Raw genomic sequence first — 25965 nt, forward strand, 5'->3', positions numbered from 1 at the left:
TAGGGTCGAAAAGTCACTCACCTGATTCAGAGTATTTATATTGAGAATGTAATGTTTCAGGAGAGAAAAATCTCTTCAAGACAGTACGGAGGCATCTTTGATCCCAGGTGTCTGTCACTCTACCACCGTATGTGATTTCACCTGAAAAGGAGTTCGTATGCTCAAATCCATTACTGTTAACATGTTCAATCGATGAACACACCCAGATGCTAACAGGTTATTTGGGCACACGTTTATTTTGAACTGCACTGGAAAGAGCACAACAGACCTCCTTTCTAATCTGCCCACCTTCCCAAGATAATAACAGCCAATTTTTAAAAAGCAGAAGAAAAGAAAAAAAACCCCTAGCATATGTACTCTACTCTAATAATTTTACTTTTGCCAAATAACAGCAATAGAAGCCCTTGATGTATCTATGCACATTTATCCTTCTTGTCCTTTTGCTTCAACCTATTGATCTTGAGTCTTATCCTGTCATTGGCTGTAGGATTCCAGAACATACATTTTTTTCTTCAAAGGGTGCTTCTCTTTGGGGCCCAAGAGTAAAATGGGATCCAATATTTATAGAAAGATGTGTTAGTCCTGCATATACTTTATAAATCACTGCTAGTAAGCTGTGTATGGGGAACAGATAGATCCAAAGTGAAAGAGTGACCTTGCCTCACAGAAATTATGTTAGGGGAATTAAGTTTATCTGGATAAGGCCTCTCTTTCCATGGAGAAGCTACTTTCAGTGTGCTTCACTACCACCCTAAACCACTAGTAGGAAAGAACCACTCTGGACTGGTACCTAATGGGAACATAACTCCTTGGCAAATTCCAATCATTGCTGTAATTCCTCTTCATCCATTGTGTGCATGGAAGGATTTCATGGGTATTGACATTGTAAGGGTAGGTGTTAGGGTTCAATCTGTGAATTTTGGGAAGCTGCTAACATCCTGTAGCAAGTTACATAAGCTTTCCCTATCATCTTCCTCCTCCTCCTCACCACCATAAATATGTTCACAAACTGAAATTCATGAAGGGGACATGAGAAGTCACTGTCGCCGCTGTTAAACACGGGAGGACGCTCTTCTCCCATGGGCCAGGTGAGTATAAACCAACAGCTTTGCGTCCCCTGCTGGATGCCCTGCCTCATGCACAAACTGACCGGTAATGTAAATTAGTGCATCCCAGGGAATCTTTCCTTCTTGACAGTACAGGTTGAGATTCAGTAAAGCACATTCTCGGTCACTGTCGTTAAATTCATAGCAGATATTCCAACCAAGGGGGCCAAACTTCTTTCTCTCCTAGAATAGGAAATGAAAATAGAAATTAAAAAAAAAATTCAACGAGGGGCTAGGAATGTGGCTTAGTGGTAGAGTGCTTGCCTAGCATGCACAAAGCCCTGGGTTTGATTCCTCAGCACCACATAAACAGAAAAAGCCAGAAGTGGTGATGTGGCTCAAGTGGTAGAGTTGCTAGCCTTGAGGAAAAGAAGCTCAGGGACAGTGCCCAGCCCCAGGACTGGCAACAACAACAAAAAATTCGATGAGATTAATTTTGGGTAATTATTGAAAAACAAAAAGTTTTTGTTAAAGTTTGGCATACCCATCCTGTAAAATCAGTTACAATCATGAAATTCAACTTCATCTAGGCTTTTATGGAACAAGCAGAATACATGTTTCTTCATACCAGTCCTTCTCTACATTTCTAGGAGACTGTACTGCTTCTGCACATTCAGCAAATCAAAAGCGAATTTGTTCTGCAGGGTAACAGAAAATGTTTCCAGACCAAGACAAGAGCAAGAAAGTTTAGTCTTTTGACATAATAATGTATATACTGTAACTGTCCGACAGAGAGAGCAAGAGAGAGCGAGAGAGAGCGAGAGCGAGCGAGCGAGAGAGAGCTCTATCCCCTACTGTTGAAGGAGTTTGTCGGTAACTTTCAGCCATACTACACACTCCATGCTGATTGCAGCTGACTTCTCTGTGGTGACACTAACTAGTACCCACAGTTTCATGACATCCCATAGTGAAATTCCTTCTTCTTTTAAAATTTCCCGATCACCTTCAATTTCCTAATTCTACGCAGATGATCATGTCAGAGGAGTCATCCCAAGTACCCACCTCTTGATCTCAAAATTTCAATAAACTTTCAACAGCCTCTTGACTCAGTGGCTTTTGTTAGTAGAACAAGAGCCCCATCCCCCGGCCCCTGATTCTCATCTTTTTGGACTCCCTCTAGGACCTTTTCTTTTATTTTTCCTGTGTCTTGCATCTTTAATCTTTCTTTTTGCTTTCTTTCTTTTTTTTTTCTCTCTCTCTCTTTTAACTGAACCCTTCTCTGGAGAGAAAGAGACCATTTAGTCCACATGCCATCTAAACATATGTAGTTGGAGAGTCAGGATTTAATATAAGATACAGGATGCATAACAGATATGGCAATGACTCTTGGAAAAGGAGGAGGAGACTGGTGCTGGGTCAAAGGTCATCTTTCAGGGGACTAGTGATTCCATTTTTAGTTGGGAAGGAAGCTGATGAGAGTAGGAGCTTCTTCATAAGAGCATATGGGAAACTTGCAAGAAAAAGGAGGACCCAACAATTGGGTGAAAAGAGAACATGAAAATAATCCTGAAGTTTTGATTGCAGGTAGTTGAGAGAATGGGATCTCTAACTTTAGAAATAGGTTCTGGAGGGGAAACAATTTGGTGTGTTGGAGAGGTAGATTGAACGCTTGTTGAATTGGACATCCTGCATTCGTTCAGGAGATGGTGTTCTGTAGACAGGACAGAATAGAGGCGGAAGTCAAAGCAGTGAGAGACTAGGGCAAGGGGCACACAGAGATTGGTGGTTGAGTTAAAACAACTTGGATTCAAAAACAAAACAACACCCTCAGAGTTTCACAGTGTCACTTACAGGCTTAATTTTTTTTTCTTTTCTTTTTTTTTTTTTGCCAGTCCTGGGCTTTGTACTCGGGGTCTGAGCACTGTCCCTGGCTTCTTTTTGCTCAAGGCTAGCACTCTGCCACTTGAGCCACAGTGCCACTTCTAGCCATTTTCTATATATGTGGTGCTAGGGAATTGAACCCAAGGCTTAATGTATACAAGGCAAGCACTTTTGCCACTAGGCCACATTCCCAGCCCCAGGATTAATTTTTAAAAATATCTTTATCATTTACTTATTTCATATACTTCCTTGTAGGTACTAAAAAGCAGAAGTGAGTATACCTGAATAATTGCATGGAAGAAGCAAATGCCAAACACTATTTGCCTCCATTTTCTCCCAAGTATATTTTCCTCAAAAAATGAAGATGACATTTCAGTAAATGCTCGCCTGATATTTGCACGTAAGCCTTTTGGAGGTTCGTTGGTCACCTGCATTTCAGAGAGCAGAGAGGGTGAGGTCACAGATTTGCATTCCTTTTGAAAACTACTAAAAGAGGCCGTAGAGAATTGATTCCTATGGAGGCATTGTTGGCATGTATCTTTGTGTTTTATTCAACCATAGTTCAGGAAGCACAGGGCTGGTAGGATCTTCACACCTACAATGCTTGAGCCACCTGCTTGGAAACCTCATCCACTTCTAGTTGCCGTGTTGTTTTCTATACATGGGTCAGAAGGCATGCCTAGACTTTTGTCATTGGATTTTTTTTTCTGCCAGTGCTGGGGCTTGAACTCAGGGCCTAAGCACTGTCCCTGGTTTCTTTTTGCTCAAGGTTAGCACTCTGCCACTTGAGCCACAGCCCTACTTATGACTTTTTCTATATATGTGGTGCTGAGGAATCGAACCCAGGGCTTCATGTATACGAGGCCAGCACTCTACCACTGGGCCATATTCCCAGCCCCTTGTCATTGGATTTTGTAGTCACCTTAAACTATGGCATTGCCCTGCACTGTGTCTCCTGCATGTTGTCTCCTGCTGTGGGCAGGGAGGGAAGAAGTTCCTCTTATAACCCCTAGTTGGAGGTATCCCTCCAAACTTCCTTCACTGAACTCCAGCAGTTGCACCCCCTACATTCCTTTCTGTCCATCAAATGCTGAGATATTCTTTTGAATTCTAGGAGGGCTCCACCCACATTTCTTTGTTTGCAGAACATCCTGTAGAGGAAAGAGCTAGAAAAGTTGAATGACCAATAGCACCAGGGCATGATGGGTAGGCACTGTCTTCAGAAATTATTTCTCTGTTTGCTTTGGTAGAAAAGATTCCGCTTTCCATCTTTCTGCCTGGCCACGCAGACATGAACATGGCTGCAGGATCTGTGCCCTCTTGATCCCCTAGGCAAGTGTTCTGAGATCAATGATTTCACATGCAATGCCTTACCTTGACAGAATTCTGATTCTGAGATCAATGATTTCACATGCAATGCCTTACCTTGACCGAATTCTGATTCTGAGATCAATGATTTCACATGCAGTGCCTTACCTTGATAGAATTCTGATTCTGAGATCAATGATTTCACATGCAGTGCCTTACCTTGACCGAATTCTGATTCTGAGATCAATGATTTCACATGCAGTGCCTTACCTTGACCGAATTCTGAAGCACTGTAACAGGAAATGTACTACTAGGCATGGAGCTTAGAAACAGTCGGAAAGTGTCTTTGATAACAGACTCTAAAAATGAAGAACAAAAAAGGAGAAAAATGTTCTTGTAGCACGTGGTAGCACTTTTCTGTAAGAAATAATTATTTTAGGAAAGAAAAGATGTTGTAAACTCTGTTTAAAGACTTAATTGATTTGCCTCAAGTAAGCTGTAAACCATCTTAAGATGGGAGTGGGAGGAGTTGTTCTGGAAATTTCACAGCAGGGGAATCCGTCAGTCAGCAAGCTTGCACATTTGGATGAAGAAATTAGGGACACATGGATTTTTTTAATATCTGATGAGATATAAGGCCTTTTCAACGGAGGATATTTTTATTTGCCGGTCCTGAGGCTTGAACTCAGGGACTGGGTGCTGTCCTTGAGCTTCCTTTTGCTCAAGGCTAACACTCTACCACTTCAGCCTCAGAGCCACTTCTGCAACTGAAGGTATTTATTGTTAGTTTGTGAGACTTTTCCTCCCTAAGCTGTTCACTTTAAGGCAAATTGTGTAAAACTATGCCGAAAGCCCCAAGGGAGAAGATAGGGAGCCCCCTTAGTGGAGACATTGCAGAGTGAATAGAGGGAGCAGGGATACAGAGAGACCATGGGCAGCACTGGCAAGTCAGTGCGCTTCTTCTCTGAGCTGTGACGGAGAACAACAGGAGGAACAAAACTCCACTGTAGGTTCAAGAGGCCAGAGCAATGTTGGAAAATGCACTGTTGCCTTCATTTTTAGAGTATATTATATGCTGTTTATCACATATGCCAGTCTGGCTCTTCTGTTGTCTTCATATGTGCCTTGTGCCTGGAATATTCACTCAGATCCCCTCACTGTCTTCCTGTCTTGGCCAAATGTCACCTTCTCAAGGAAGTCCATGCAGATCACTGTTTAAAATGATCCTCCTTCCTTTACCCCCTCAGCCCATCCCGATCTTCCTCACCCTCTTTATTTTACTCTCTTTTTACATATTTCCCAAAGCACAAGCATATGCGATCATGCCTTCTGTGGCTTACTCATTGCTGGTATCCTTCCACTAGAATGTAAGCTCCCTGAGGTTGGTTTTATTTGCTGGCATTCTCTAAATACCCAGAGCAGTGCATGGTACATAACAGATTCTGAAATACGCAGTGCACGAGTACAGATCAAAACTGAACTGATGGCTCTTGGTTTGGTAAACTCTTGAGCCACATTAAATAGCCAACATTTTAAATTAATTTGATTACCATTCTAGACTAGTACTAAAGTTGCTTACGTGGTAAAAAATACTCCAAGAAGTAAGCTGGGATTGAAATCTTATAGGCCAATGATTGTACTAACCAAAAACAAAGAAAAAGACTAGATCTGGAAAAGCACTTGTTCATACTTTTCCAGTTACAACAGCAATATCATAAAATATCGTTTTTTGTTCTTGTTAATTAGTTTTTTGGTTCTAGGACTGAACCAGGGCCTTGAGCATGCTAAGCACTTGGTCTACTGCTGAGCTACACTCAAGGCCTCAGTCTCAAAGCATGGTAATTTGCATGGACATCCTGGGAATTCAAAGCAGGGAAAGAACCTCAGGACAGGACAGGATGGTGGACAGTGACTCTACAACAGGGGAAACTAAGGAGCAGAAAAGACATGTGGCACACAGTCAGGAAGTAGTGGATAAAGCTCTATCCAGGCTTAGCTCTTCAAGTCCTGAGGGTGTTGTCTTTCTTATTCCCTATTTGCCTGCCTCCCTCCCTCCCTCCCTCCCTCCCTCCCTCCCTCCCTCCCTCCCTCCCTCCCTCCCTCCCTCTCCCTCCCTCCCTCCCATCCTCCCTCCCTCCCTCCCATCCTCCCTCCTTCCCTCCCTCCCTGTCCCTTTCTCGTTCCCTTTGTCTTTTCAGCTTAATTCCTAAATGTATTTTATTTCATATTGCTCCCAGTTAGCAGCACCTCAAACCCACAAGTTCAGCTGGTGTTCCTCCTCGGATCCCTGGCTAATGCTCTTTTTCTGATCACAAAGAACTTGAGCATCTCACTGTTCTGAAGGCCTGATGCTTTTCCTAGAATTTTCTTCTTAATCAGAATTCTATCATAGAGTACCCTGTTTTTTTTTTTTATTAAAGTTTCATTTCTGCTGAGAACAGACCATACTTTCCTTGTACTGCAAAAGAATGGGCAGAGCATACCGAAAGCTAGTTGGCACATAGATGGCAAAGGTGAAGGTTATGAGTGGATGAGGGGTGGGGGCCATTTAGGGGAAGGTGTTGGTGAGCAGTGTAGGCTGGCTGCCCTGTGAATGAGGCAACTGCCCTGGCTAAGGTAGCACCGAGTCAAGTGATTTCCATGGCTGTAGTAAAGAGCTCTAACAGGGAACTACAATAAGGATAGTATATATATAAGCAAAACTATACTAAGCTGGGCTATGAGCTCACGTACTTGGGTCTGTGAAGGTTTTGATGAGCTCTTCCATTGCCAGCATCCAAGAAACAGCGAGATGGCAGTTCTGCAAAAACACCCAGTTTCCTGTTTTCATGGCATCCTTGATCATTTTCTCAGCAATGGGTCCTTGTCCTTGTCCCAGTGAAATTGACTGCACTCTGAATCCAACAAGAACAGCAAAAGGTTGACACCATATTAAAAAAAAAAAAAGAAATACAGGGGCTGGGAATGTGGAGCCCTGGGTTTGATTCCTCAGCACTACATATACAGAAAAAAAGTCACAAGTGGTGCTGTGGCTCAAGTGGTAGAGGGCTAACTTGAGCAAAAAGAAGTCAGGGACAATGCTCAGGCCCTGAGTCCAAGCTCCAGGACTGGGGAAAAAAGCAATATAGATATTGGTATTTTTAAAACATTAAATGTGGTATGAAATGGGTTGCCTATAATTTATACACATTTCTGATCTTAATTCTGGTAGGTGTGCAAGTAGTTTTCTTTCTTTTCCTTCCTTCCTTCCTTCCTTCCTTCCTTCCTTCCTTCCTTCCTTCCTTCCTTCCTTCCTTCCTTCCTTCTTTCCCTCCCTCCCTCCCTCCCTCCCTCCCTCCCTCCCTCCCTCCCTCCCTCCCTCCCTCCCTCCCTTTCTCCCTCCCTCCCTTCCTCCCTCCCTTCTTCCCTCTCTCCCTCTCTCTCAGTCCTGGGGCTTGAACTCAGGGCTTGGATGCTATCCCTCAGATTTTTTTGCTCAAGGCAAGTACTCTACCACAGCTCCACTTCAGACTTCTTTTGGGTAGTTAATTGGAGATAAGAGTCACATAGATTTTCCTGACTGAGATGGCTTTGAACTGTAATCCTCAGATCTGAGCCTCCTGAGTAGCTAGAATTATAGGTGTGAGCCATTTGGGCCTGGCTTGTAAATAGTTTTCTTATACAGTTCTATAAATAATCACAGATGAACAGCTGTGGTTGAGAAGAAAATTTTGCTGATTCCCCAGAGATGTTTCCTCTATGTCCCTCTCCATCGCTACTTCCTTTTTCCTCTTCAGAGGTGACTGTCACATTGAAAATCCTTACAGATTTGTATGTGGGCTCTGTCTATGTCGTGGACCTTGTCTCCAATATTCAGTGGGGTTGAATAGAAGGGCAACACAGCTGCCCTGACTGTTAAGTTGGGATGCTGGTCTTTTCTGGACTTTAGATGGTGATATTGGTTCTTCCTGTGTCTCAAGCCTGCTACCCTTGTAACTGGCACAACATCAGACTTTTGACTCAGATTGGAATTACATACCATCAGCTCTCCTAGCCAGTTTTCTTGACTGAATGTGGACTTCACATAGTCTATAACTGCATTACTTATAATAAATCTCTCTATGCAGCATATATGTGTATATACAGATACACACATACACATCCATATCTACCTCCTATTAGTTCTATTCCTTGGCAGAAGACTAATATAGACCATGACTTCCAAAGGAGGAGATGGGATCTATCACCCCACTGTAATTATCAGTCTAGGGAATAGGCCAGACCAGCCACTTCATGTAATAGTTCATCAGGGCTGGAGGCCTTTGTGAGAAAATGGGATTAACAAGAGAACATTAAAAGCTCTGTGAGTCCCCCCCCTCCCATTTTAGCATCAAGTTTTTAGCACGGAAAGCACACAGTGCAGCCTTACCGCTCGGAATAGCCACTTTCGCGGGCGAATCTCTGGAACGCGCCCATGGGATCTGAGCCCGTGCTTAGGATGAACACCAGGGGCGTGGAGCTCGACATGTCCTGATACAGAGTAGCCAAGTCCACGGGTGGCGTCTCTATAAACTGCTTCCCAAGGTTCTCTATCACAAAGTCTGTAAGAGCAAAAACCACCTGAAAGTTGCCAAGAAAAAAAAATATTTAAAAAATAGTATGTTGGATAAGGACCCTCTGCAATTGTGTCTTCATTGACTCCTCCGAGTGTGGTACCTGGATTTCTGTCCTTAGTCTTTCTTGATTGGGTGGCCTTCTCCCTAAAGACTTACATTGATGGACATGCATATCCTTATCTACTATAGCCATGGTTCTCATGACTTTACCGAGCAAGATGAACTGCTGTTTAAGAGGATGGTCCCTCACTGTTCTGTTAACTGCAGTCCCTGCCCCCTCACTGAGATCACATTCTAAGACCCCCTCCCCCCAGTATGTACCAAAAACTGTGTGTACTACTGTACACACACACACACACACACACACACACACACACACACACACACAGACACGTGTGGTTTTTTCTTTTCTTGGTCATGGGGCTGGAACTCAGAGCCTGGGTGCTGTTCCTGACCTTTTTTTGCTCAAGGCTAGTGCTCTACCACTTTGAACCACAGTGCCACTTCTGGTTTTCGAGTGATTAGTTGGAGATAAAGAGTCTCATGGACTTTCCTGCCTGGCTGGTTTTGAACCATGATCCTTAGGTCTCAGCTTCCTGAGTAGCTAGTATTTTAGGCCTGAGCCACTGGCAACTGTCTCTCTATTTAATATACTACATTTTCCTTACATATTTGAAGTATCCAGGTACCTATACAGTTATTTTCTGCTTCTTGTCACCCCTTTGTGAAGACAAGGGAAACCATTTGAACCAGCATCCTAAATAGGTGAATTATGTGCATACAAATTACATTCCAATAAAGCTGACTTTATAACCTCTCTATATCTTCAATAGCTGAAGTGGCATTTTTTTTGGTGCTACTTGGATTTGAACACAGGGCTTCAAGCTTGCTGCCACTTGAGTCACACCTCTACCCTTTTAGCTCTTGTTATTTTTTGGGATAGGGCCTCACTTTCTGCCCAGGATGGCTGTGGACTACAATCCTTCCAGTCTCAGACTCCCAAATAGTTGGGATGATAGGCATATGGCATTCACTATATTGGCCTCAAACCATAATCCTCTCATCTGACTCTCCAAAGCACTTAGGAACAGGTGTCAGCCACCAGACCTGGCTTTAAGTGGCATCTTACTTAGCAATCAGTGTACGAAGCATCGATGAAGATATGGCGGGGAATTTTTCTTCCACAAAATATTTGCTTAAATAGTCACCACTTAACACCAAAGACTTAAATTTCCATTTGGACAACTGGTATCTCTCACGTTGGGAGAGCCTTGCATTTGTTGCTCTAAGTGAGATCTTACCCTTGGGATTTTGATTACATTATTATTATTATTTTTCTTCAACAGAGAGGATACTGACTGTTAGACATGTCTCCTTTCCTGAGGCGGAGGAAGCCTGGACTGAGCTGTTCAAGTGCTTTCTCCTCACTGTGGTGAATTCCCTGCTTAGCAGGTCTGACAGATGCTGTCCCACTTTTGCAAGTGATGTACATTCATTATTCGCTCTTTAAAGCATTATATTCTAGTATAATCTCTATATTTTTAGTGTCAATTCCCAAACATGGTCATTGTTAGTCTCAGATAAATGCAATAAGATACCTGGTTGGCCAGCTTTAATTATAATATATAATAATCATAATGTAGTCTTTTAATTGAAAACAATACCCTACCTTTTCTTCTTTACAACATTTAATGAGAATTAGTTTGTGGAAAGAGCTCAACTCAGAATTCCAAGATGACTCTATAGCATCATTTTCATCTTCTAGATTCACTTCAGGATAGCCTTCCCAATACTCTGGGTTAATAAAAGTCTCAAAATTTCCTGAAAGTCAATTTTAAGACATGTTTTAATTTGAGTTGTTTTCATTGTGAAATTAAATAAATACATGTTTGTTAATTTTTTAAAAAGCCCCTCTTGGGGGGAATGTAAACTTGCTCAACCACTCTGGAAAGCAGTGTGGAGATTTCTCAAAAAACTAAACATAGAATTACCTTATGATCTAGTAAGTGAAGTAACCTAGACCCAAAGAAGCATAAACCCTATGGTATCCCTCATAGGGAATAGCTAGTACAGGATTAGGCCAGTTATGGTAGAAGATCAAAATACCCCAATAGCTGCACCCATATGATCACATAAGGTGATGCCAAGTGAAATGAACTCTACGTTATGGACACAAGAGTTATACCACTGTTGTAAATATTATCATCATCCCATGTGAAACTGTACCTTCTGTAGTTTTTATTATTTTTTTCTTGTCTGTTTGTTCGATTGTTTTGTTCAGTTTTGCTTCTCTTGTATTCCCTTCCTGTGGTTGTACCCCTGCTACCACTATATCTCATCCAAATACCCTGGATACTGTTTATATGGGTATTACAACTGGGGAAGGGAAAGGGAATACCAAAATTGAGAGACAAAGGACAAAAAGATAAACCATTCCAAAAGCAATACCTACAAAACCATTTGTTGTAAATCAACTGTACAATTTGGGGGGAGAGGGAAAGGGGGAGGGGGAGGGGGAGGAAAATGAGGGAGAAGGTAACAAGCTGAACAAGAAATGTACTCACTGCCTTACATATGAATCTGTAACCCACACTGTGACAATAAAGAAAAAAGTTTCATTAAAAAAAAAGAACTGGGCTGGGAATATGGCCTAGTGGCAAGAGTGCTTGCCTCCTACACATGAAGCTCTTGGTTCGATTCCCCAGCACCACATATATGGAAAACAGCCAGAAGGGGTGCTGTGGCTCAGGTGGCAGGCCCAGGACTGGCCAAAAAAAAAAAAAAAAAAACAAACAAAAAAACAAAAAACTACTTTATGATCAAGCAATTCCACTCCTAGGCATTTATCCAAAAGATTACAAACCAGGATACAGTAAAGCCCACAGCACAACCATGTTCATTGAAGCCCTATTCATCATATTGAAGAAAGGAGGTCAGATTAGGCCAGCTCCATCATTGGCCACATGGTGAATTGTAGGGTCTGGCATCTTGTCTGCATGGGTGTACCTGAATTCCTAGAGGAAGGGAAGTCCCACCACCAGGTTATGGGTGTTCCTGAATCTCTGGAGACAGGGGTGGGCACTTGGCCTATAGGTTACTGAACCTGTCAGTCAAGTGCCTGGGACTGGGAGCTTCCTGTGACTCTGCCCCCTGACTTGACTCTATTTAGGGTCAGATGAGCTCAGGTGCCATCATGCCATGCCACATGTCTCTGTGTTTGCATCCTGTGTCCTGTCTCCTGGCTCGTCTCAGGTCACTATGACGCCCCAAGTTAGCTCTCCATTGGAGCTGAATTTGTTTGTTCAAATTGTTTTTGTTTGCTTTCCTTCCATTCTGGCCTGTTTCCTAACAGTGTTAAGGGTATTTGTGGGCTGCAGGCCTTAGTAACAATTGGCTGCCTGCAGACTGCTAGCATTCTAATAAAGACTCCTAGATTTGATCCTTCAAAATATGGCTTCTTGGATAATTTACCTTTTTTTTTTTTTAAATATTTTTCTTTATTTGTTTTGTTTTTGTTGCCAGTCCTGGGGCTTGGACTCAGGGCCTGAGCATTGTCCCTAGCTTCTTTTTGCTCAAGGCTAACACTCTGCCACTTGAGCCACAGTGCCACTTCTGGCCTTTTCTATATATGTGGTGCTGGGGAATCAAACCCAGGGCTTCATGTATACGAGGCAAGCACTCTTGCCACTAGGCCATATTCCCAGCCCATAATTTACCTGACAACATTTGATACTTCAAAATATGGCTTCTTGGATAATTTACCTTACAACAATATCTAAGGTATGGAATCAGCCCAGATATCCCTCAATGGACAAATGGATCAAGAAAATGTAGTATAAGTATAAAATAGAATTTTACTCATTCATTAGAAAGAATGATAATGCAACATTTGCAAAGACATGGAAAGATCTGGAAAAAAATTATGTTAAGTGAAGTAGGTTAAGTCCAGAGAGACAAAGGTTGCATGTTTCACTCATATGTGGAAGCTAGAATTCATTTATAAACTTGGAGTTGTTTGCAAGTGTATACCAACGTTTTCGGGGGAGATCGCGAACGGTGTAATTCTTTAAAAGGTGAAATCAAAGGTCAACAAAATAAATAACAGAATATGGTGGTGAGGGAGGGGGTGAGGTCAAGGGGAGGGATTGACAAATAAAGAGAAGAAGGGAGGAGACTGCAGTCAAGAATTTAATGTATATCATACAAAATTGAGAAAAATGAGGGAAGGAAGGGGTTGGAAGGGGTGAGTGAGAATGTTGAAAAGGGTGACATTGATCAAGATGCATTACATTCATGAACTGCTTTGTTGAATGGAAGTTCCTTTGTTCAACTACTTAAGGTTAATAATAATACAAAACCCTCTACATTTACAATAAGTTGGTTGGTTTTTTTTTTTTTTTTTTGCCAGTCCTAGGGTTGAAATCTGGATCTGAGCACTGTCCCTGAGCTTTCATACTCAAGGTTAGTGCCCTACAATTTGAGCCCCAGTTCCACTTCTGTTTTTTTTTTTTTGGCCAGTCCTGGGGCTTGGACTCAGGGCCTGAGCACTGTCCCTGGCTTCTTCTTGCTCAAGGCTAGCACTCTGCCACTTGAGCCACAGCGCCACTTCTGGCCATTTTCTGTATATGTGGTGCTGGGGAATCGAACCCAGGGCCTCATGTATACGAGGCAAGCACTCTTGCCACTAGGCCATATCCCTAGCCCCCCACTTCTGTTGTTGGTGGCTAGTTGGAGTTCAGAGTCTCATAGACTTTTCTGCCTGAGCTGGCTGTGAGCTGTGATCTCTAGATCTCAGCATCCTGAGTAGCGAGGATTATAGGTATGAGCCACCAGCACCCAGCAATTAGTATAAGTTTTAACCACAGGTGTAAATGCATTAAGCTTACACTATTCAAACTAAATAAAAACAAAGCATTTACATGAGATCCCCCCCCCACAAAAAGTTCAACAACAAAACACAAAAAACAAAACAATAGAGAGGCTAACAAATAGGGTTGCATTATACCAAGCAAATGTGAGCAAAACAAAATGAAGTGATAAGATGATTTTGGATAAATTAGAATTCAAGGCAAACAACTGAGTGGGAAAATCTAAGTCAAGTTATATTAACTAAATTGTGCTTGGGGAGCAGGGAAAGAAGGATCCCAATTAGAGACTAGCCTGGACAAAAGTTAAAGAGACCTGTTTCAAAAACAAACCAGGTGCGGTGGTTCATGGTTGTAACTTACACTAGCTATTAAGGAGGCAAAGGGAGAAGGAATAGTCTTCAAGGCCAGTCTTGGGAAAAGCATTAAACTCTGTTTGGAAAACAAGTTTAACGCATTGCATGCTTGGTGGCTCGTGCCTATAATTCTAGCTACAGAGGCTGAGATTTGAGAATCCTGGTAAGAAGCCGGTCCGGGCAGACAAATCTAAGAGACTTTTATCTTCAATTAACTAGCACCAAGCTAGAAATGGAGGTGTAGCTCAAGTTGTAGAGCATTAGCCATGAGTGAAAAAGTTGAGTGAGGGCACAAGTTCAAGCCCAGTACTATAAAAAAAAAAAAAAGAAAAGGAAAATGGCAGCGTATATTACTCAAGTTGTAAAATACTTGTCTAGCAAGTGCAAGGGCCCAAGTTCAATCCCTAGTACTAAAGAGTAAGTGTCATAATAAAAACATAATAGAATATAAACATAACAAAACAAATGTGCCAGATAATAACATAAAAATACATAATTTAATCACCATTAGAGGTAAAAGAGAAAGCAGGCAAGACATAACAGTGGTGAGAAATAGTGCACAACCACGGGCCGATGACAGGACTGAAAATTCCCGCATGTGTAATGTGAACAATATAAATAACAAATAAATTGACATCTATACAATATTATGCTCCATTAAACAGAATACAACAAAATATCTCCCCCCAGAGATAGGCTATAAGCAATGAACTTGCATCCCAAATGAGAGCTAGAATTCTCCTTGGCCCTACAATGTTTATAACACATAGCATGGGTTAGCACTGAAGTTTCTGCTGGCCTAGGTACACTGTATGCCTTCAGCCTCACAGAGGGCCGGCACAGCCAGCGTGTCTTCCATTGATGAACAGTAGGCACAAGAGATGGCTTGCATTTCAGACTGAAAACCCCTTTTCTAGCTGTCCATGCTCTGATAGCCTGATGATAACAACAGAAGAGCCCAGTGACACCAAAAAATGTAGTGACATGATGACTGTGTCCCCAGAATCTTTGCAAGACTTTTGACCCACAGTATGATACAGGGCCAAGCTCACCACACTAACTTGAAGGGGTTGACTTCCTCTGAGGATCAGGTGGCAGAAATGCTCATTGCAAATGAAAACAAAATCAAAGCAATCCACCATCCAAAACTTTCCCCAACGTTCTCATTTATTACATGAGCACGAAAGCTCTAGTATGCGCGTGCGTGTGTGCATGTGTGTGTGTGTGTGTGTAATTTATTTATGCTAGTACTGGGGCTTGAACTCAGGGCCTGAGTGCTGTCTCTTGGCTTTTTTTTTTTTTAACTCAAGGCCGGTGTTGTACCACTTGATCCACAGTTCCACTTCTGGCTTTTTTGCTGGTTAATTGGAGACAAGAGTCTCACAGAGTTTCCTGCCTGGGTTGGCTTGGCACCATAATTGTCAGATCTTAGCTTCCTGAGTAGCTAGAATTACAGGCATGAATCAGAGGTACCTGGCTAAGAGTAATTATTAAGAAAAATATAATAAATCAAATTTGAATTTCACTTTAATGTGTGTGTGACTGTGTGTGTATGTGAGTGCAAGTATGTTAGTGAGGGTGTGTGTGTACTGGTGAAGGTGATAGTGTTTGTAAGAGTGCATCTCTGTGTGTGTGTGTGTGTGTGTGTGTGTGTGAATAAAAAGAGTGGCTGATCCACTTGAAGTCAAGAAAGAAGACCAAAAAGGAAAAGCTACCCTCTTCTCCAGTCCTCACAGATGAGATGATGGAAGCAAGTCCAAAGAGACCAGAGCATCTCAAGGTCACTAATATTGATATTATGGACCAAGTAGTTATTAATTGTGGAGGCTGTTCTGAGCATTGTCAGATGCTTAGTTGCATCCTAGGTTCTACCCACTAGATACCATTAGCAGCATCTCAGTTGTGGCAAACAAAAATGTCTGCACACATTGTGTTCCCGAGAATAAAACCCTCCCCTGTTGAGGAAAGTGGAAGGAGACCAAATGAGCGTAACAAATACCCCAGATTAAAACCTGCTGGTTAAACTATGAGCACTCTCCCTCCTCAAAACAATAAGATCCCACTGAAGATACCAAAGCCACAATGAAAACACAAAAGGACTGGAAATAGAGAATAGATTAAATATAGAGATGGAGACCACTGAGAGAAAGATACTATAACAGTACTAACATTAGAAGTTATACATTCAGGTAAAAAGCTTGGTTCAGTAGAAAGAGAAATATTATTTTAAAGGGAACAATTTGCTAAGGAGATAATCTACCTACTTTTTTTTTTTTTTTTTTTTTGCCAGTCCTGGGCCTTGGACTCAGGGCCTGAGCACTGTCCCTGGCTTCTTTTTGCTCAAGGCTAGCACTCTGCCACTTGAGCTACAGTGCCACTCTGGCCATTTTCTATATATGTGGTGCTGGGGAATTGAACCCAGGGCTTCATGTATATGAGGCAAACACTCTTGCCACTAGGCCATATTCCCAGCCCAATCTACCTACTTCTTTTTTTTTTTTTTTTTGGCCAGTCCTGGGCCTGAGCACTGTCCCTGGCTTCTTTTTGCTCAAGGCTAGCACTCTGCCACTTGAGACACAGCTCCACTTCTGGCCATTTTCTATATATGTGGTGCTGGGGAATTGAACCCTGGACTTCATGCATAGGAGGCAAGCACTCTTGCCACTAGGCCATATTCCCAGCCCCAATCTACCTACTTCTATCTGTGTATAATTGCATAACTTTTTTTTTTTGTTTTGGTCAGTTGTGGGGCTTGAACTCTGGACCTGGATGCTGTCCCTGAGATCTTGAGCTCAGGGCTAGTGCTCTACCACTTGAGCCATAGTGCCACTTCTTGTTTTCTGGTGGCTAACTGGAGATAAGAGTCTCACAGACTTTCCTGCCCAGGCTGGCTTTGAACCTCAATCTTCAGATCTCAGCCTCCTAAGTAGTTAGGATTACAGATGTGAGCCACCAATGCCCGGCAATAGCATAATTTTATAACATAGAATGACAAGTGTTCCAAATCAAAGTGGTATACCTTGATACTCTCTCTTAGAATCAGACAGATAATGTATAAACATCAATAAAACCATTCGCAAGTTGGAGCTAAATGTCATACATGGAAGCTTGCATCCAATAAATGATACATGTGGAATCTTTTCCTGACCTTGCATGGGCTACCAAAAAAAAGAAAGGTCTAAATAATGACAAAAACAGTTTCATGCCAACCATTCAGTATGAATAATAAAAAAGATGGTCCCCCAAATCCTACATGCTTTCAAATGGAAAAGGGAGCTTTTAGAGTAGAAAAGGTGACATTCTGGAAAAATAATATAGAATGATGTAGTGTGGAGCAGCTGTCTTCTCCGGATAAAGGGAGATGTAGTTGTGGAGGCAGATTAGTGTTATCTTTCAAAATCTTTAAAATATATAGAGTGCAGCTACAGCAGCACTGGGGGTAAACTCTACCCTTGGAAATGATATTAAGTATATTATATATAATTTATAAACATCATAATGAACCCTATTTGTCAACCAGCGATTAATTTATGCTAATTAAATTGAAAAAATGGACATAAAGTATGATAGTTACTGAGTGTCAGTTACAATAGTTGCTGGGTTCCAGCGGCTCACGCATGTAAGCATGGCTAGTCAGGAGGCTGAGGTGTGGAGGATCATGGTTCAAAGCTAGTCTAGTCAGAAAAATCAAAGGGACTCCATCTCTTAAATATAACTAGTGCTGGGGCACTGGTGGCTCACACTTGTAATCCTAGCTACTCAGCAAGCTGAGATCCTAGGAATGATGTTAGAAGTCAGTCTAGGCAGGAAAGTCCGTGAGATTCTTATTTCCAATTAACCAGCAAAAAAGCCAGAAGTGGAGCTGTGGCTCAAGTGGTAGAATGCAAATCTTGAGTACAAAAGTTTAGGGACAATGCACAGGCCCTAAGTTTAAGCCTTAGGACAGGCGTGCGTGCACACGTGCACACACACACACACACACACACACACAGAGCAAATAAAGCAGGACTGAAGGCATACCTCAAGTCTTGAGTTCAAACCTGAGTACCACCAACTATGTATAATTTATGGGCCAAGCATTCAACTCAATAAATGGTGAAAATAATGAATCCTCAGTTTCTTAAACAGGAGAAATGAAGAAGTTTTGTAGTGAAACATATTGTCATTGCAGATGAGATTGAAGAAGACACAAGTCTGGATTCTACAGCTTACACACAACCCCTGGACATCAGGCTCTTTTTATCGTATTACCTAAGACTATGGAAATGGGATTGATTAGCAAATCTTCTGTGAGGCCTTGAAAAACTGGAAATGATTCTTCCAAGTCACAGCATGCAAACCACATGGCAGGAAGTAGCCAGGGCACTTCCGGTTTAGGAGGCCGCTCCTGGAAGAAGACAAAAATTAAATGAGTAACAGTTCACAAAGGCAGCCACAAAATGCCCATTCACCTTGTTTAAGGGAGCAATCAAGCTCTAAAAACTCATTTAAAATAAACATTTTCCTTGGACAAATACTAAGACATGGTGCTCCAGAAGGGGTGTTGAGTCTCTCCTCCAGTGGACCTCTGCACAGAGGACCGCTGATGAAATATAATCGAATCATGAGCCATACTGACAGAAGAAGGCTAACGTGCCTTCTCAGTCTGACACGCACAGAGACCAAACCTCTCTTCCAGGCTCTCACAAAGCATCCCATATCAGTCTGCCCCAACTCCACATATGTTTTTCCCTGTAGAACTAGAGTTCCCTAGAAGGGTGGCAATCTGAGGAATGGAGCAAAGCAGTGCTGAGACAAGGGCAAATCATCTCAGCTGAGATGAGCACATATCTAATCGTTATAGATATATTTATATCTATTTTGCCACCTGGCAAGATTACATCTATGGCAAACAGTTTTGCAAGAGTGAGACATAGATGTGATTATAGACTAAGGGTAGTTCTTTGAAAATTCCCAGAATATTTGCCTGCCATTCTGTACTGCATTTCAAAACAGATTCATTAGATACAAATCTCATCATACAATTGACCTATTTATAGTATACAATCCAGATGGGCCTGGTGGCTCACATTTTGAGTCCTAACTACTTAGGAGGTAGAGATCAGGAGGATTACTGTTTGAGACCAGTCAGGTGAAAAGTTTTCAGGACTCCTTGTCAATAACAGCACCACCAATATACAAAAAACGAGGTGTAGTGGTATGCACCTGTCACCCCAGTTTGTGGAAGTGGAAGTGGGAGGACGGAGCTCCAGGTTGGCCTAACCAAAACATAACAACCTATTTCACAAATGATCAAAGCATGGGCTGGGGATATAGCCTAGTGGCAAGAGTGCCTGCCTCGGATACAAATGATCAAAGCAAAAGGGCTTGGGTGTAGCGCAAGCTTCCTCGAGTTCAAAACTTTGGACAACAAACACATATGTAATCCAATGACTATAAGTATATTAACAGTTATAGAGCTGGGCACTGGTGGCTCACACACAAATTCAATCTACATGCAGCCATTACCACAGTCTATTTTAGATCCTATACAAAAGATAACCAAAGCAACAAGTGCTGGAGGTGTAGCTCAAGAGGTAGAATGCCTGCATAGTTTTTTGTTCCAGTGCAAACCATGCTGTCTCATTATGGACTATATATCTTTGGTCATGGAGATATTGAATAAGTGTTGACATATCTAAAACCAAAACCAAAACCAAAACTTACGAAAAAATTTCTGAAGATGATTTTTCTCTTTTTTTTTTTTTTTTCTTTTTGTCAATTGTGGGGCTTGAACTCTGGGCCTGGGCATTGTCCCTAAGCTCTTCAGCTCAAGGCTAGCACTCTACCACTTGAGCCACAGTGCCACTTTCGGTTTTCTGGTAGTTAACTGGAGATATGAGTCTCATGGACTTTCCTGCTTGGTCTGGCTTTGAACCATGATCCTCAGATCTCAGCCTCCTGAGTAGCTAGGATTACAAGGCATGAGTCACTGGCACCCAACCTGGTGGGTATTTTTAAATTTTGAGACTGATGGGTATTTAAAGCACATTTTACATGGTATATAAAAACACATCTTAAACTTTTCAAAATAAGCTGCTCATGAAAAGTAGCAGCTCGTATTAGAATGGACATGGGCTTTAGAAACTTAGAATCGGACTCTGTCACGCATTAGTGTGTTCTGGAAAGTTCTTTAGCTTCTTTTGATTAGCTATCTGAACAAAAACCGCTTCGTATTTGTCAGATGGTCAACTTTCCCCCTTGCTCACTGGTTAGTCATGCAGGTGAGGACATTGCTTCATGAAGAGGTCAAGTATTATCAAAATGTCACAGCTGGCTGGAGGCTGTGCTGTCCTATGACCTGGGCTTCCGTCTCTGCGGCTCCCTCTCCAGGGAGCCACACAGCCAAACCTGCCGCTGCCATGGTCTCCACGGAGCGTGGAAGGTGCTTCTCTACGTGCAACCACCTTTGCCTTCTGCATGCCTAACAGTTACCTTTTCCATCCCTGCAGAGCCTCGCAGGAAGAAATTCCATTCGGCTTCGGTTACTAATCCATGCTGACGCATGATGTCCACACAGAGCATGAAGCTGTAGATGAGCTTATGCTGTTCAAACAGCCCCCTGGAAACATTGACGTAGGCAGTCAGGAGCGTTTGTTCCAGGAGTATGTTCAAGCGTAGCTGTAGGTCATCTGTCTTTGTTGAGGTTTCGATTGTTGTATTGAATAACTGTGAGAAAGAGAGAACAATATTTATGAATTAATTAATTCTCTGTGAAGGAAACAAACAAAAAAAATCCCCGTTCCTTCTCTTCCTCCCCACCTCTCCATTCAGCGAGCAAGAGAGCAGCACAGGGGGTGAACGCTGTCCTGTGAAACAGTCGAGAGCGCATCCCAAGTCGACACGTGGTACTTCTGTTCCCTCTGTACTTGCCCTCTCCCGTTTACCAGAAATGGGCCAATGCCAAACTCTGGACAATGGTTAACATGTGCCACTGATAGAAGAAACTCTGACAAATGGAGATGAGCTGGCAGGACCATGAGTTCTCACACTGTCAGTTTGTATTTGATAAATTCTCCCTTTAGGATGAGAGCTCTTAAAGACAGGTAAGGTCTTGCATTTTCCTTAGGCCTTCCACAAGATCATTTTCAGGAAGCGGAAAGAATATACTGGAATTTGTCTCAAGAGAAACTGACTTTCACCCATTTTTTTTTTTTTTTTAGTAATGTTGGGAGCAGTTTGCTCCCCTAATCGTGTCCCACATTACGAGGACACTGGAGAGGCAGCAGGGATGGCGCATGGGTGGATAGGTGTGGGCAGGTCAGAGTAGGCCTAGCCATTTCCTGAAACTTCCAAGAACCATGGAAGGCAGATCTCCAAATTCCTGAGGCCCCAAGCTGCATGGGGAAGCTGAGGAGAGCCTGAACACATAGGTCTCCCCACAAGTCGCAGGGTGAGGGGATCATACGGCAGAGCCCACTGCAACCAGCGCAAGCTGAGTCATGGGCCACCGCCTGAGGGACAAAGGTGAGAAGACAGGTGCTCTTTGCCCAACTCCTTGGATCGAGATTGGCTCCTCGTGGGAGATCAACACAGACTGAAAGCTGGCAGCCAACTGAGGACCAAGGCAGACCAAGCAATGTATTTTCTCTATGTCAGTGGCTTACACTTGGAATCCTAGCTATTCTGGAGGCTGAGATTGGGAGGATTGCATTTTGAAGCCAGCTCAGGTGTGCTGCTGCTAATTCAAGGGTGAAAATACCACGTTCACCAGAGATTAGATGAAGCGCAACTGTGAGTATAAGGTAGAGAGACTGAAATAGAGCCAGAAAGTCTCACAATCATAGGAGGAACTAAAGAGATATTCTCTCCTTCCTGCCTTCCTTCCTTCCTTCCTTCCTTCCTTCCTTCCTTCCTTCCTTCCTTCCTTCCTTCCTTCCTTCCTTCCTTCCTTCCTTCCTTCCTTCTTCCCGCCCTCCCTCCTTCCCTCCCCCTCCCTCCCTCTTCCCTCCCCCCTCTTTCTTTTTCTTGGTGCTGATCCTGGGGCTTCAACTCAGGGCCTGGGCACTGTCCTGAACTTTTTTGTTCAAGGCTCTACTTTTGCCTTTTTTTTGTATAGTTTATTGGAGATAAGAGTCTCATGGACTTCCCTGCCCAGTTGGCTTTGAACCTCAAGCCTTAGACTTCACAGGCGTGAGTCATTGATGCTCAGTAGAGATTTTTTCTTGAAGTCAGTAGGAAAGAGGAAAAAAATTCTGGGAAAAATAAAAGATGTAAGAAGTGAGCTTGCTTAAAGTTGGTGCTTTTAGTAAGTTGAGATCTAACATAGAAAACACTAGCAGCAGAAAGGAAATGGGACCACTGCAGAGAAAATATAAATAGATGGAGGAGAAATATGACTCTTAGAATAAAAGACAGATAGGCAGGAAGGAAAACAAGCAAGTTAGTTGAGGAACCCAAGAGAAAAAGTGGCTTGCAAAGCAGCTTTCTTCTCTTCCTCTCCAGTGTGCTGTGCATACTAGACTGGAATCTTTAGAGGGATGATGAGTGGGACCATTCTTCTTCAATCTTGAGCACTGAACCCAGGTTCTGACGCTTGCTTGAATCATGCTTCCAGTCCATTTACCACTCAATTTTTGTGTGTGTGTGGATAGGGTCTCATGCATGTTAACCTCCTAGGCTGACCTCCCATCTCGACCTCCTACCTCTGTCTCTCAAATGGCTGGGAGTACAGGTGTGCACCACCATTCCTGGTAAGGCCATTCTTGAACCATGCATCTGCACTCCAGGGAAGTTCTACCCAATAACTAGACCTATGGCTGTTCTGTGGCAGGAATGCTTTGACAGGATTTATAGGGAAGCCACAGAGATGAATCTCAGCACCACCACCACTGTTGCACTTACCTGTTTAAAGTACTTCAATGAATACTGATACATAGGATCTATTTCTGAGAGGCTTGCAATGACAAAGTACATCACGGAGCCTTGAGTGGCTACTGGACGATACTTCTCCCGGGCCACATTGATCATCAGCTCCGTGGCTTCTGCTTCTTTCAGCCTGATTTTAATGGCACCAGAAGTGATCTGCATAAACATACAATACACTCTCAGGGGTCTGTTTCTGAAAAATACTGAGGACTTTCGAAGTCAGTTCTAGGAAAGAAATAAGACAGACTGAGCTGGTAATTCAACAAGGGGGCTCTAAAACAATAGTGAGTCTCAGGTGAGCTCATCTTCCCTTTTTTCAGAGTTCAGAAAGGGCAAAGGCGCATGGGAACTTTAAGAAGGCCTGAAAAGAGTGGATCAGGACTTCTCTAATATACTCATCTGAATTACTCCAAAACAGAAACATTAAGGCAGCACTGCTAATGGATCTCTAAGTTCTTCATGAGCAGTGCAGGCATGTGTAAAGAAAGACGAGATACTCAGGGAGATGCCTAAAAGAGGGACAAAGAAACATGGGAGGAAGTGATCCCATGTTCCCACCTTGGATGGAAAAGATGGTTAACCTTCCATTCTTTTCCTAGCATTGTCAGGTGCAGACATAAGGAAACACCTTACGATGGAGAGAGAAGCTGGTATTTGTGAAGGGCTATGAACTAAAGCTAGGAGCCATTTCCAGGGTCTTCTGTTGTTCTTTTGGTTTTCTTTATGGCTTTTGTTTTATTTTGTGGCTCTGGGAAGCCTTTTGGACAAAGGGCTTTCCAAGTTTCTCTTTTCAATGTCTCATAGTCCTCTATTGCTATTTGCTCCACTTTCCTCCTTCTCCTGCTGTTTTTCAACTGTAGATATTTCTGGCTGAGAGTTCCTTTTTCTCTAGAAAGTTAAGGTTTTAGTGCAGGACAACAAAAACACTATGGATCAGCATATCAGTGTTGGCCCGATGGAAGGAGAGCTGATGGGGGAGGGGATCACACTTCTGTCTAGATCAATGCTTTCTAAAAGAAATGCGATGGCAGCCCCTTAGAACCCCCAAAGTTCCCAATTTATGAAAAATAAAGTGAAAAAAGTTAAATTAATTTCAACAATGTTTTGTTCAACTCAATATAACCCAAATCAATGTATATCAATAACAATATATAAACTATATAAAGATTACACGTTTAATACAAGTATTTGAAGTCTGGTGTGTTATTTTATCCTAGCAACACCTCTTAGTGCAGAAGCCACGTTCCAACTGGTCAATGGCTACATTTGCTTAGCAGCCACCTGCCACATTGAAGAGTTTACGTCTACTCTCTCCACCCTACCCAATAGGAAAAGGAGGGGAGGGATTCAGTATCAAAGTTGTGTCTAGGAATCAGAAGAATCAATCTCTCTTTGTATTTAGGGAAAACAAATAGTAGAGTTGAGGGGAAGTCTTCAGTACGGAATAGAAAAGGGAAGTCAATATGGTACCAGTTGGGTTATAGAGGCCCAATAACAAATAATTCCTTATTCCCTGGGAAGCCTGAGGCTTTGATAATGCAGAACTCCAGAAACAGAAAGTGGAGGACTTTCCTCCTCCTCCTTCTTCTTCCTTGTTCGACCTACCTTCCTTCCTTCCTTCCTTCCTTCCTTCCTTCCTTCCTTCCTTCCTTCCTCTTTCTTTCTTTCTTTCTTTCTTTCTTTCTTTCTTTCTTTCTTTCTTTCTTTCTTTCTTTCTTTCTTTCTTTCTTTCTTTCTTTTTGCTAGAGAGCATTAGAACTCTTACACTTCAGCTAGGTTTGGTTACTACAGGAAGGCTTCAGCAGTGCTTAGAGAATATAGGACTTGTTTTAAAATAAGAAACTTGGAAGTTGAAGGGAGTATAAGCTGCAACCAGGAGTGGGAAGAAATGTTTCCACTTGCCTTTGACTCCTGGAGGGTATCAATAAGTTCCTCATTGTCCAGAATATTTCCTTCAGACTGAAAGAGCAGCCTCAGAATCTTCTCTTCAATAGCTTTCAGCTGGTTTTTGTCACTGTTGATCCTCACAATGAGCTGGATTCTTTGTTCTTCCAAGTCAGGTTTTTCAAGTCGCACAACATCACTAGAACCAAAGTTGGGAAAACTGAATTTACTCTTGGTCAGTGACCTAAAGTTATTTCTGTGTCTCTTTCTGTGTATGTAATTGTTCCTATTCAGAGAGCTACTTAGCTAACTATTCATGCTACTAGACAAATCTGAATGCTCAAGTTTTCTCTTCCACGTGCCAGCTCTGATTCTTTGTCCTGTTGTTTCAGAGAAAGATTTGTGCCTGCCACAGTTGCATCTGCCTTTACTCAACTCAAGAAACTTGCTTCTGCCTTTCTAGCCATTTGACTCTCTCTCTAATTAGCTTGCACCAAGCTGAAAATGCTGCCTACAAATGCTGCCTTTTTTTATATTGATGTGGGAGATTAAAAAAAGCCCATCACTTTTTATGAAACTACCTTTTTTAAACCTTAAAATATAAATTTATTATTACTTGCATATATAATATATGAATCTGTTCTTATACAAAAAGAAAAAAAAACCCATAAAGTCAGAGTTTCTTTTCCTCAGGGAACCTTTCCATCTCGAAAGCGAAAGTCCTCCTAGTGGCGATCACTATGTTTGATATATGTTCCAACATCCATCCTTCTAAAGCACTTTCTCTGAATGTGTATTTACATGTGCATAGACACGGGATAAACTCAACGATATACTGGTAAGTAAAAAAAAAACCAAAAAACACCAGAGCAAAACAGTAGGCTAGCTGAGTGGATTAAGGGGAGCCCTTGAAACTGAAAAGGGTCTAGTCTCCCCGTAAAGGGGCTGAGAGTTGTGGTCTCAGTGTCCAGGAGGCGGGGCTGAACTTTGGTGTTTGGAGTGGTGAAGGCCCTGGGGGAGATTGCGAGGAATTGACCACAGAGGGCTGCCTGTGGGGAGCTCAGCAGCGCAGGGCAAATGAACTAGATGATGGCTTCTTAGAATGCAGGTGGACTGAGCTGCT

General features: G+C 42.4%; 1 protein-coding gene across 1 annotated transcript in view; it reads right to left on the reverse strand.

The window, feature by feature from the left end:
• Positions 1 to 25965, reverse strand: part of Dnah6 (dynein axonemal heavy chain 6) — a 164161-nt gene that overhangs the window by 12013 nt on the left and 126183 nt on the right. Inside the window, exons 58-68 of the mRNA XM_048353555.1 lie at positions 24861 to 25041; positions 22935 to 23114; positions 20526 to 20759; positions 18303 to 18438; positions 10500 to 10651; positions 8644 to 8834; positions 6969 to 7129; positions 4506 to 4594; positions 3209 to 3355; positions 1151 to 1289; positions 22 to 141 (exon numbers count right to left, since the gene is read on the reverse strand). Coding sequence (XP_048209512.1) covers positions 22 to 141; positions 1151 to 1289; positions 3209 to 3355; positions 4506 to 4594; positions 6969 to 7129; positions 8644 to 8834; positions 10500 to 10651; positions 18303 to 18438; positions 20526 to 20759; positions 22935 to 23114; positions 24861 to 25041 — 1730 coding nt within the window. The remainder of the gene's footprint in view (positions 1 to 21; positions 142 to 1150; positions 1290 to 3208; positions 3356 to 4505; positions 4595 to 6968; positions 7130 to 8643; positions 8835 to 10499; positions 10652 to 18302; positions 18439 to 20525; positions 20760 to 22934; positions 23115 to 24860; positions 25042 to 25965) is intronic.

The sequence above is a fragment of the Perognathus longimembris genome, chromosome 8 (assembly GCF_023159225.1).
Source record: "Perognathus longimembris pacificus isolate PPM17 chromosome 8, ASM2315922v1, whole genome shotgun sequence".
In the NCBI taxonomy this organism is placed as follows: domain Eukaryota; kingdom Metazoa; phylum Chordata; class Mammalia; order Rodentia; family Heteromyidae; genus Perognathus; species Perognathus longimembris.